The 12,168-nt window shown below is 32.0% G+C and overlaps 2 protein-coding genes across 2 annotated transcripts; both read right to left on the reverse strand.

Annotated features, from left to right (window-relative positions):
* Nucleotides 1-748: 748 nt before the first annotated feature.
* On the reverse strand, nucleotides 749-1,894 carry LOC105966486 (dof zinc finger protein DOF5.8). The gene has a single exon (XM_012991042.2). The coding sequence runs from the start codon at nucleotides 1,814-1,816 to the stop codon at nucleotides 1,013-1,015; it is 804 nt and encodes a 267-aa protein (XP_012846496.1). The 5' UTR covers nucleotides 1,817-1,894; the 3' UTR covers nucleotides 749-1,012.
* A 9,857-nt stretch (nucleotides 1,895-11,751) lies between these two features.
* On the reverse strand, nucleotides 11,752-12,168 carry LOC105966495 (S-protein homolog 5). Its single transcript, XM_012991052.2, has one exon. It carries the CDS (start codon nucleotides 12,166-12,168, stop codon nucleotides 11,752-11,754), a length of 417 nt encoding a protein of 138 aa, XP_012846506.1.

Genomic DNA, 12,168 nt, shown 5'->3' on the forward strand with positions numbered 1-12,168 from the left:
TTATATTATATTTTCTATGAAAAGTATAAATATTAGAAACTATTTATTGGCATTTTTTCTTATCAGAAAACCTATGTTTCAATTTGTTGTTCCAGTTTTATTTATTGCGTTTTGTCAAATATTCTTTTAGATTTTCTTGTGAAAAGAAAAATATTGTGAAAATTTCTATCATATCCGAATTTGGAACAGGATATTATAAACTAACGTAATTTCCGAAATTCCACCGATTTCGAGGCATTCCGATTTTCTTCAATGGAAATTGGAACCCATTTTTTACTAACGAACAAAATTGATTTTTTTTGAAAAAACTATTTCCGATCAATTCCGTCGGATTTCCACCAATATTCACACACACCTAATAACATGAAATTCTTTGGTATACATTTTATATTTACAAACAAACTCGCAATCAAATCAAATTGTGCATCGAAAAACTTTGTTCTTCTATAAGATGAACTCTATTAAAAATGCATGCAAAATCTTTTCTTTAATATCTTCTCGTTCAACATACAATTAAACCTCTATAAATTTATACATTCAGAAATTACAAAATTCAATTAACTTTTGAGCTGATAATTTATTACGTTTTTACCGAAACTTTGAAACAAAAATTTATTTAATCGAAATTATTAATTTATCGATGTTGTACTCTAATTTGAACTCAGAACGAGCAAAAAGTTAATCAATTCAATTCCAAGTAAATACAGACAGAAAAATAAACGACAAACATAAACAAGAAAATATCACAGTATAGTACACATAAGATTGTTATTACAGATTCCCCAAAAACACATTTACACACAACCCCATAAAATTAAAAAAAGACATGAAATTAAATGGCTGTCTTTTCCCTGTAAATTCTTATGCCTACCAAAATATACTTATTAATTACCCAGTAAGAAAACATGTCAGATCATTAACATTTAACCCTACCAAAAGTGAACTAATTAATATCCATTTTCTTGAAAATCTGGAAATATTGATTTTCCTTTTTTTTTTTACTTTTTCCAGATCATTTAACGTCCTTAGCCGCCGGTGTGGAAATAGCAAGATCCGGCCAAGAAAAGTAGTCACCCGTCTCAGCCGCGCCGCCACCTTCACCACCGCCACCACCCATCTGCCACGTGCTACAAACAGGAGTGCTCTCCCCGGAAACCACCGCAGCATCAGTGTCTCCTCCGCCCATCGCCACTTGCTCGAGGGGCGGCCACTCTAGAACATCGGGCCCACAGCCCATACCCGACCCGATTCCCAACCCGTACCCGTCGACGAAGGGGAAAAGCCCACCACCCGAACCCATTTGTCCAGCAGTATTACTCCACCAGCAACTTAATACACTCCCGGATTCCGCCACAGCATCCTCGTTCAAGTTCACCCCAACACCATGCTCGTACCCGGAGCCCGGGCCCGAACCCGGGCCCGGGCCCGTATTCGGGACAACCGGGTCGGTGTATCGAGACTGCGCCGTCGCGTCATTTTCGCTGCTGCAAGAAACCACCAAGTTGTTGTTGGAGCTGCTGGTCCTCGGGGTGGCGGTGGCGGCGGTGGGAGTTGCTAAACGGCGGCGTTTGTTGGAGGAGGAGGAGGACTTACGGGTGCCGCCGCCGACGGGGACCTTGCGCAACGCGCCGCCGCGAGTCCAGTAGCGGCGGCAGGACTTGCAGAAGTGGCGGGGCTGGGAGAGGTTGTAGTTGTTGTAGTAGCAGAACTTGGTGTCGGTGGAGTCGCAGCGTGGGCAAGGGGGATGCTCCGCCGTGCCGGAGAAGAGGCGGCCGCCGGATTCTGGTTGTGGAATTGGAGTTGTTGTGGGGTCCATTGGAAGAAGTTGAAAGAGAGTGGGAAAAAGGGGAATTTTTCTTTGTGGGGGTGAAGAGTTGGTTTAAATAATCGATTTTAATTTGTTTGTGTGATTCAATGGGCTCTCATCTTAAGTTTATGCAAAACCTCGGACAATTATGATCAAATTTCGTTAATGGTCCCTAATCTTAATATTTAATTTCACATTTAGTCCCTCGTATTTCTATTGTCGGTAAAATTACAATTTTCATCCTTCAAGTTTGCACGATTTCACATTTAGTCCCTCATGTTTATAAACAACACTTTTGGTCCCTCATGTTCTAAAAATTTAACATTTTTTGTCATTTTCGTCAATTTACTATTAGTCCGTTAGTTAAGTCGGTGATGAGCACACACTTGATCCAGTTAGTTTTAACGGAAAAGACTAAAAATGTTGAATTTTTGAAACATAAGGGACCAAATGTGTTTTTTTTAAACATGTGAGACCAAATGTGAAATCGGTGCAAACTTGAGGGATGAATACCATATTTCTCCATCTATTGTCTTATTGTTATCAATCATCCCTATAATTCATCTCATTAACATCCACTCGGTGGATAAATTTGTTAACTTTAACGGAATCTTTTTAAGAACGGATGAAATATTTCACTGTTAGAATTATTTTGGTAAAGAGCAACTTACGGCCACCCTCTGAGATATGGCTAAATTACGAAAAAACACTCTTGTTTGGGTAATTACAGCCACCCCTCATTTTAAATATTTTTTACATAAAATTTATGTAATTCAGTTATTTACCAAACCAAATCGTATATTTAGTCCAGTAACCGGTATGAAATGTTGGCGTACCGAAATTTCGGTTCGGTTTTACTGAATTAACATCCCTCAATTTACCTATACAGGGGTCTTTACGTAAGATAATACATAGTTGAGGGAGTGGTTGTAATTACCCAAACAAAATGAGAGTTTTCTTAATTTAACAATAACATAGGGGTGACCATAATTTGCCCTTTGATAAAATATGAATGTTGTAATTTAAAAATTATATTTGCAACTAAGAAAAATATAACTAATAAAATTACCATTTTTTCGAAATATTAATTTATATTAATATAAAATGAATTGTTTATTTTGTGTGGATACATGACTTGAATTTAGAAATGTATGTTAAGAATTATAATATGTCACTACATATGTTCTCTATCAAAAAAAAAATTGTATTTTTTTTATGAATCTTGTGTTAATATTTAAAGAACTAATTCAATTATATATGGTTTTTTCTAGTATTTATAATTTATTTATAGTTTATGATAAATAATTATAAAAATAGAATTTCACATATAATAAGTAAAAGATTTCATTAAAATTAACTAAATTATAAACAAAGATTCCTACCTTCAATCTTCTTACAAAATACTCCCTCCTTCCCTCAATAGTTGTCACTTTTGTTAGTTGCACACATATTAAGAAACTCAATAAATATGCATAGATAGTAGCAAAAAGTATAGTAAATCACTAAAATGCCCATGTCATTAATTAATTTTTTAATAATTATATATCAATTAATTATGAGTGAGAAATGGCAAAATTGAAAAAATTGCAATTAATTATTCATTGGAATAGTAAAATGGCAATAATTTGAAATATAAAAAAATGGCAAAAATAACAAGTATTAAGGGAAGGAGGCAGTATTATTTTTCGTCTCAACCCAAAATTCATGGTTCAGCCTATTCTCCGAAGCTAACAACTCCTGCTGAGAAACTCAAACCACCTATCTTTATAAAAGTATTTTATTTTTATATAAATTAAATAAAATATTAAATAAATAAAATAACCGTTTCAATAATTCACAATTTCCAATATTTTTCAATTTGTTAACAACAGAGGTGTCCCGATCCATCGAACTTGAATTAAAATGAAATTTTGGAGTATAGTGAAAATTGAAAAATAAATGGGTTATATGTATATAATATATTACATGTATACCCCTTTTGGTTTAAAAAATTAGTTTGCAATTTTTGAGGTGTAATATTAATCAACATTGAAGAAATTTATATGCTATTGACTTTTTTGAAATTCCTTTTTATCCTTGATCATATATTGAATAATTACATCGACCTCCTTTTAGATTGAGTCGAGTTACATACATACTAACCCACCACTTTGCACAAAGCAAGGGCTCGAGTCGAGTAAGTTAATCTCAGAGGATGATTCTAGCACAATGATAGCTACCATCGTGGACAGTAAACAGGGGCAGAACCACGTGGGGCTTCCGCCCCTGCAGAAAATAAAATTCACCTATATTCTTTTACTTTTTTAATTGCATTTTGGTATTTATTTATTGATTTATAGACTTTGGCCCCCGAATTTTAAAATTTGTATACTTTTAGCCCATAAAAATATATTTTTCCCCTGACGGTAAAGAAGACAAGTCGATGTACAGGTCAGTTGTGAATGATATTCAAGAAGTTGAAGGCTCATTTCAATTATTCCGTATCCGAAGAAACGATAATCAAGTGGCACATGAAATGGCTTGACTTTCATCAAAGGGTTCATGCTTCTTAACAAATCTTCCTTTATCAATTAGAGAACGTGTAATCTCATAAGCTTGTTCTTACGGCTCTAAAGTTGATTATGAATAAAAAGAATTATTTCCTCTCAAATTATTGGTTAAATTGTACCCACACCCCTGAAGTATGCGTAAATAACTTTAAGAGCCTTGTGGTGTCGATAATTACACTCATCTCTTGAAACATTGTGAGAAACTCTAATGAAAAAATGCATTGGATACGTTATTTCGATAGAGTTCTAACGGACTGTTACTTTTAACTAGTGGTGGAGACAACATAGAGTTAGGGGGTGACACGACTCCCCCAACATTTCTTAAATCACCCATAACTCTTTGTTGTCTCCACCACTTCCTGGAACTAATAGTCCGTTAGAACTCTATCGGAATAACGTATCTAATCCGTTATCTCATTAGAGTTTATAACTATGTTTCAGGGGGTGAGTGTAATTATCGATACTACAGGACCTTAAAATTATTTTAGCATACCTCAGAGGTGTGAGTGTAATTTACCCCAAATTATTTTCATTTTTGACCTAAAAAAAAGAAAGTTAATATATAGCGTGGTAAATTGATTAGACACATCGTGGTGACGTTATCTAGGAATAATAATAAAACAGAAGAAATTAAACGGAAGAATGAATTGAATGGTACGTACAAGCCTACAATGCGTGGAATAACGTGCTGCTGTTGCTGCAGATGACGCAGCACGCATACACAGGGTGTAGAAGCGGGACTGTGACTGGTGGTGCAGGTCGCCGGTTGCATATCTACCGTACAAGATGACACGTGTCTGATTCTTATGGCTTTCTTCAGGCACGGGCATTTGTTGGTGTAATTTTATTTAGGCTAAATTACACTTTACCCCCTTTTTTTTGGCTCGATATCATTTTACTCCCTTCTACAGTTCTACTTTCGATTGCATCGAGTTGGCCTCCTGTACCTTGAAAAATTGTCTCAATGTGGCCCTCGTTGTTAGTTATCAGACATGTGACCTTAAAATCGTTTGATCTAATTCTGAAATTTACAAAAAAAATCACCCCTCCCAATTTAAATAGTTATTAAAAAAAATAATAATAAAAAATAAATTGTGACTGACATCGTGGATTATATTTCTCGTTGTTTTGAATTTTTTATTATTTTATATTTTGTTTTTTTAATAATTAGCATTTTTACCCAGTGATGGATCAGAATAGTATTTCAAAAGTTAAAATTAGAGACTTGGTCAAGAAAACAAAAGGCTGAAAAAAAAAATAATATAAAGATGTCATTAACGAAGAAAGTGGAAGAACAAACAACATATGTTACCAGAAAAAAAAAAAAAAACAGAAACTTATAGAGGAAATAAAATTATTCAAAAAATTAGAAAATTAGTAGAGAAGAACATAAAAAATTAAATAAAACAAAAAAATTAAAAAGACATCAAAAAAATTGCAAAATATGAGATAATGCCCGAAAAATTGTAGCTCAATCTGCTAGGGGATAGAATTTGTTTATTGATTTAGTAGTAGATTATGATTGAATAACAATGGGTTAAATTTGTTATGGAAAAATAGGCTAGAAATTAAGACCAGAAAAATTGGAGATAACAAAAGATATTTATTACAAAAGTTACTGAATAATTACAATAATATTATTATGGTTTCTTAGGTTGTTCTGCCATTTATTACTTTTATATATAAGATTATAATAATATTATTAGGATTTCTTAGGTTGCCCTAGTGTTTATTACTTTTATATATAAGATTATTTAAACTGAAAGATGTGGCATTTTTGTTATTTCAGAGCTTAGATCAAACGGTGTTAAGGTCAAATGTTTGACAACTAACAACGATGGCTACATATAGACAAATTTTCAAGTAAATGGGGCGAATCGATGCAATCGAGAGTAGAAGGGGGTAAAGCGATACCGAACTAAAGGACAAGGGGAAAGTAAAATTTACGCTTTTGTTTATTTATTTATTTTAATTGTTTTTTTTTTTAGGCTTCTTAATCATGTTTCAACACGAACAATTTTTACACGCTTCTTAACTCTAACCTCGATACTTTTCGGCAAGCTCAAACACAGTACCATGTAGCACAACAACATTTAGAGTCGCATTGGACTCCCCCCACTCGAGGGTTCAATCAAAATAAATTTTGACGCGGCCATTCCTAATTGGGAAAATTATTATTCGGTCTCTATCGTTGCCCGGCATTGGAGAGGAAACTGTTGTTGGTGGGCTGTTCGTAAATTTCCAGGACATCCCAAGGCGATCGAATATGAGGCACACGCGGCGCTTGATGCGATCTCGACGGCTAGATTAAAAGGTTGGAGATCGGTAATTGTGGAGGGAGACTGTCTAGAGCTCCTCAATGACCTTAAACGCAGGAACTCCTCCATCCTCGACTCATGGAGCTTATATTGAGGAGATTTTTTCTATTGATGAATTTTTTGAGTATGTGTAATTTTTCCTTTGTTAAGCGAACATCCTTGCAACTGGTTTTGAAATAGCATGTAACGAAGGTCATGTACTTCCTGATGGATTGGCATGATGCCTAATAATATCCTTTTTTATTAATTAAAAAAAACTCTAAGAATCTTTAAAATTAAATTAATTTATCACAATATATTATGTCTCTAAAAGAAAGATAAATGGCGTGAAATTATTTAAAGTTCTTGATACTCCATCCATTTCGTTTTAATCGTCGTTTTTTTAGTGTAAAGATTGAAAATTTTATTAAATGTGTCTTGATTTTAGGTTTAAATTAAATTGACCTTGTCTTATACTTAATAAGAGAGATAAATTAGTTAAAAAAAAGTTTGGAAAGAGTTAATAATAGGTTTAAACTGAAAATTTAGTTAAGTGTTGGAAATTTAAAGTGAGAGATAATAAAAAAATTCTTTCGCAAAAGTAACAGATATTATGAATTGGATGGAGTATTTAGTAATAAGAAAACAATTACTTCTAAGGTGCATTTGGATGCAGGGATTTGGATGAGGGATTTCAAATCCATAATAACAAATCCCTTGAACTTGTTTGGATTGAGGGATTTGGGGATGAATTTCAAATCCATACCCTTAATTTTTAGTTGTTTTTTGAGCATTTGTGGTGGATTTCAAATGACTCCACCACATTGGAGTCATTTGAAATCCCTCCTTCAAATCAAATCTCCATCCATCCAAACGCACTCCTAAGTTCTTTACTCTCCTAAGTTCAAATCAAATCTCCCTCCGCAAAACACAACGACTTTAGAAAGAAGGGCCGAAAAAGTGTGGCATCTTTTCGTAGAGACCAAACACCAATTCGAGTTAAACAACCACCTTTCAGATGGTGATGCATCACTTGCCGCGCACGTGGATGGACATGTTCGCCTACTGGACAATGATGTCATTCGAGGACACACGTCGCACTCCAATTAACTAGAAATAGTAAATTCGGATTAAATTAGTTAAGTTCACCGAACTTATAAATTAATTTAGGTCAAAAACAAGCCCAACTCCAAACTAAATATATATTTAAATTATTAATTACACTCTAGATATCAATATTACACCATTTAAATTATTAATTTCTCATAAATCAAACGTCAATTTTGCCGACTGAGTGAATACCTCTCATTAATTATACTTCTAGCTATCAATATTTATCAATTTAAATTGTTCTCATCAAAACTCATTATTTTTCAACGTGTTCATAAATAATCTAATTTAAGTGTTCATCTTTATGCATCAATATTTCATTCATTAAACGTCATATTAAAAAAAAAAAAAATAACTACATCAGATTCATCTATTCGAAACATAGCTCGTAAATATATATTTTATTTCAATTTTTCGATAAACAGAACCCACTTAAATATTTTATAAAAGTTAGGTCTAAACCCAATTTTTTCAATATGTATATATGTAAATAAAAGTGTTACTACCATCTATACATGACATTAGTCCAATCCAAGTTCAAATGGAAGGCATCGGTATGCACGTACCAAGTGCACGTACTCTCGTATTGACAAGCCTTGTCCGAAAAAGCCGAATTAAAAACTTGAAATCGTATATTTTTTTTATGCCAATGAAAATCACAGGTATATACCGAGTTCCCAATTAAATTTTCGCAAAATTTCCATCCGAACGATCTGTATCCGTGGGCAGTGTAATCACCGTAAAGTTTGTGTATGCCCAGATCTTCGTTTCCCGACGAACAATGTATCGTCAATGGAAGTTTCGCACCGAGTGAGGGATCCGCAATTATTTGTACCGTAAATTCGGTTGTGAAAAAACACGCTTCGAGAATGTTGGCCGATAGCACAAGAATTGTTAACTGAGTTATAATATTAATGTTTATTTTTGAACCCATTTTTTATTTTAATATTGAATTTTGTCTAATTTTATGCATGTTTAGTCTCCTATTTATAGGTAAAAATATATTTTTTAATATACATATATATTGTTTTGATTTTTAAGTTTGATTAGTTAAGTTACGTTACCCAAATATTAAGAGGTTACGTTATGAAGTGGTAAAAGCAATTTTGAGATAATTAAATATACTAATGTGAATATCTATATCAACTAGTATATTATTAGAAGAGTGAATTATTAGAAGAGTGAATTTAGTGATTTACTCGGTTACATTAATGAAATTAAAGCCTGCAACAATTTAATGGTATTAATTTAATGTGCAATTTGCTAGAAGTCATCCAAATTTAAATTTATTAGCATAAAATACACAATTAATTTTTTTTATTTTTGATAAAAGTCCCTCACATATACATTTTACATAAATACCCCTATAATTTTATTAGCTAAAAGTCCGCAACAAAAACATACTTGTATTTTCCTCTCTTCCCAGTGGGGTTAATCTTTTTCTTTTTTTTTAGAAATTCCAATCATGTTACAAATTGGGAAAATAGGGGAGGGTGCAGGATGTGAAATTGTATTTTCTTACTAGTATCGATACTAAATGTAGAATGTAGGGATAAATAAAATTTTATCTTTATATATAAAAGAAATAGACAATCTAAAAAAATTCAAATGGCATATTTGTAATATATATATATATATATATATATATATATATATATATATATATATATATATATATATATATATATATATATATATATATATATATCTTATTTTGCAATCATTTTTTTAATTACTTTCAAACTAAATCTTGGCTAGCACAATCCTAATTCGTTGATCTATATCTTTTCAATTGTTATTATTGTTTTTATCTCCCATTTTTAGTCTATTTTTTATAATTCTTCTTTGTTTCATTTATTTAATGATCAATTTCTTTGATTTTTTTTCTAAATGAGTTTTTATTATTAAATTTGTATAAAAATATTGATGTTATTACCGATATCACTAATAAATTTTGTTATAATTGTGTCATGTATTGAACTAAACATTATTTTTCACTTTTGAAATGCACGGGGAAATGCTAGTTTTGTTTAATAAGAGGTAATTAGTCATTAAGTAAGATCAACTAATTACCAAAAGCTTATAATTATGATAAATTTGTAGGAGCATTTTGATATCAGGATTTTTTAAATGGATATTTTGTTCTTAGGAGTGTTTGCATCTAAGATTTATTCATAAGTTTTTTGTATTTTTCCTATATTTTATTTTCTATTTGAGACAAAAGATTATTTGAAGTCGATTAATACTTAACGAACAATCACTTACCTCCTTCAGGTATCAAACCCTAAACCTCGACCTTAATAATTACTGCATTGTATGTTTAAAAAAAAAATTCAAATAGATATGATGTGAAAGAGAAAAATACTCGACCTTAATAATTACTGCATTGTATGTTTAAAAAAAAAATTCAAATAGATCTGATGTGAAAGAGAAAAATAGCAAACATATTTTTACTTTAGTAAGAAATAATACTTTCTAATCTCAAGAAAATAAAATATTAAGAATAAATTTTAGTTAAACATATAACATGTTTATTATACAATGTACATACTATGATCAAATATATTTTACAATTTATTGACGGGTATAAATGTTTTTTTTTCCAATAAAGGAACCCGTAACCAACCATATATGTGCACTGGGTAAATCTACACTCTCGTATAATAGCTTGCAAACTATATGAGAGACGTAAGCTGCACTATGCTAACCATGTGTGACAAGCTCGACCTAGCGACCGTTGGCAAGGAGACTTGAACTTGGGTCAATTGATACAGAACCATTTGTTCCAACCATTAGGTCATCCCTTGCGGGACGTATAAATGTATTTTTCATATTATTGTTAATTGTATTAAAGGATTTTAAAAGAGATGGAAGGGGATAAGTGATTCATCGAGTGACTTTTTTAAGCTTCATCTAAGAGCAACCGTTCGGTTTTTTTCACATTTTTTTTCAAACCCCACTCTCATCACAATAATGATATTAAATAATAATAATTATTTAATATTGAAAATAATAATAATAATAATAATAATTTACTTATAATAATACAATATTAAATAAAAGTAAATAAATAATCTTCAACTAATTACGAATAAATATATAATTCAAAAGGAAATAAAAAATAAAAGAAAAAGAAATGGAAAAAAAATATTTACAAATTAAGTGTTTGATTTTATTGAAATTATGTGATATTAAATTATGTAACTATATAAATGAAATAAAATAAAATAATGAAATAATATAAAAAATAACTAGAAAAGAAAAGCAAAAAAATAGATATAAAAATGACATGTAAAAGAAAAGAGAAAAGAAAAGAAAAAGGAAAAAAAATAATAATAAAAGGAAACTCGTTTAACAAACAAAAGAAAAAAAAAAGGAAAAAAAAGGGGGGCGAGTGATCACACGAATAAAAGGAAACTCGTCTAACAAACAAAAGAAAAGAAGAAAAGGAAAAAAAACAGGTGGGGGGGGGGGGGGGGTGATCACACGCTCCTTCTCCCCATCCCCTACCCACCCCAGACTCACACCCCCTGACCCACCTTAATTGGAGGTGGTTTTACCATCGCATCCCAACTTACGCTCATATCCATTGGAGATGGTCTAATAATTAATTATGTTACACAATTCTGAAAATTAAATGGTCAAATTAGGTCTCTCTTTCTCTCTTGTTAGATTTTTGTTGGTGGGTTTTATAGATGCTACACTCAGTAAAGACGTCGGATAATCATGTATCATTAATCTACACATAATAACATACACACACTTATGTATATGTGCGCTTAGTAAATAATTATTTATATAGATCCATATTGTAAAATCACCTAATACTTTCACCAAGTCTATTTGAACGTGCAAAATCCGTTTTTGAATATAAGTTGTTGAAATGAAAAAAGGTACAAGACAATACAGAAAATCTCAAATTATTCCAAGAAATACATATATTGTATATTATCATCATATAATTATCCACGTGTGTCTTAATTAGTTACTACCATTTATAGCTACGACGATCATTCCCGTTCAAATAGAAGCCATGTTTCTTCACGTGCCAAGTGCACGTGCTCTCTACCGCACAGTCGTGGTCCGACGTATCCGAATTGAAAACTTGAAACGTTTTATCTTTCCCGTTCCACCAAAACTCGCACGTGTATACCGACTTGCCGATAAAATTCTCACAAAATCTCCAGTCGTACTTTGTTATCCCATCGGCAAGGTACATCATATGTGTGCCCAAATCTTCGTTTCCCGACCAACAATGAATCGTCAGCGGATAAACGAAGCCGAGTGAAAGATCTAGATCAATCAGAACCCTATACTCGGTTGTGAGGAAACACGCTTCTAGAAGGTTTGCTGATACCACAAGAATTGCTAACTGAGTTATAACAATATTCACTTTAGAAGCCAT

Source organism: Erythranthe guttata, chromosome 3, assembly GCF_056151865.1.
Source record: "Erythranthe guttata isolate IM_541 chromosome 3, IM_541, whole genome shotgun sequence".
Lineage (NCBI taxonomy): Eukaryota > Viridiplantae > Streptophyta > Magnoliopsida > Lamiales > Phrymaceae > Erythranthe > Erythranthe guttata.

Excerpts from the sequence above, each read along its gene's own strand:
- LOC105966486 (XM_012991042.2), bottom strand. The coding sequence starts at position 1,816 with ATGGACCCCACAACAACTCCAATTCCACAACCAGAATCCGGCGGCCGC.
- LOC105966495 (XM_012991052.2), bottom strand. The coding sequence starts at position 12,168 with ATGGCTTCTAAAGTGAATATTGTTATAACTCAGTTAGCAATTCTTGTG.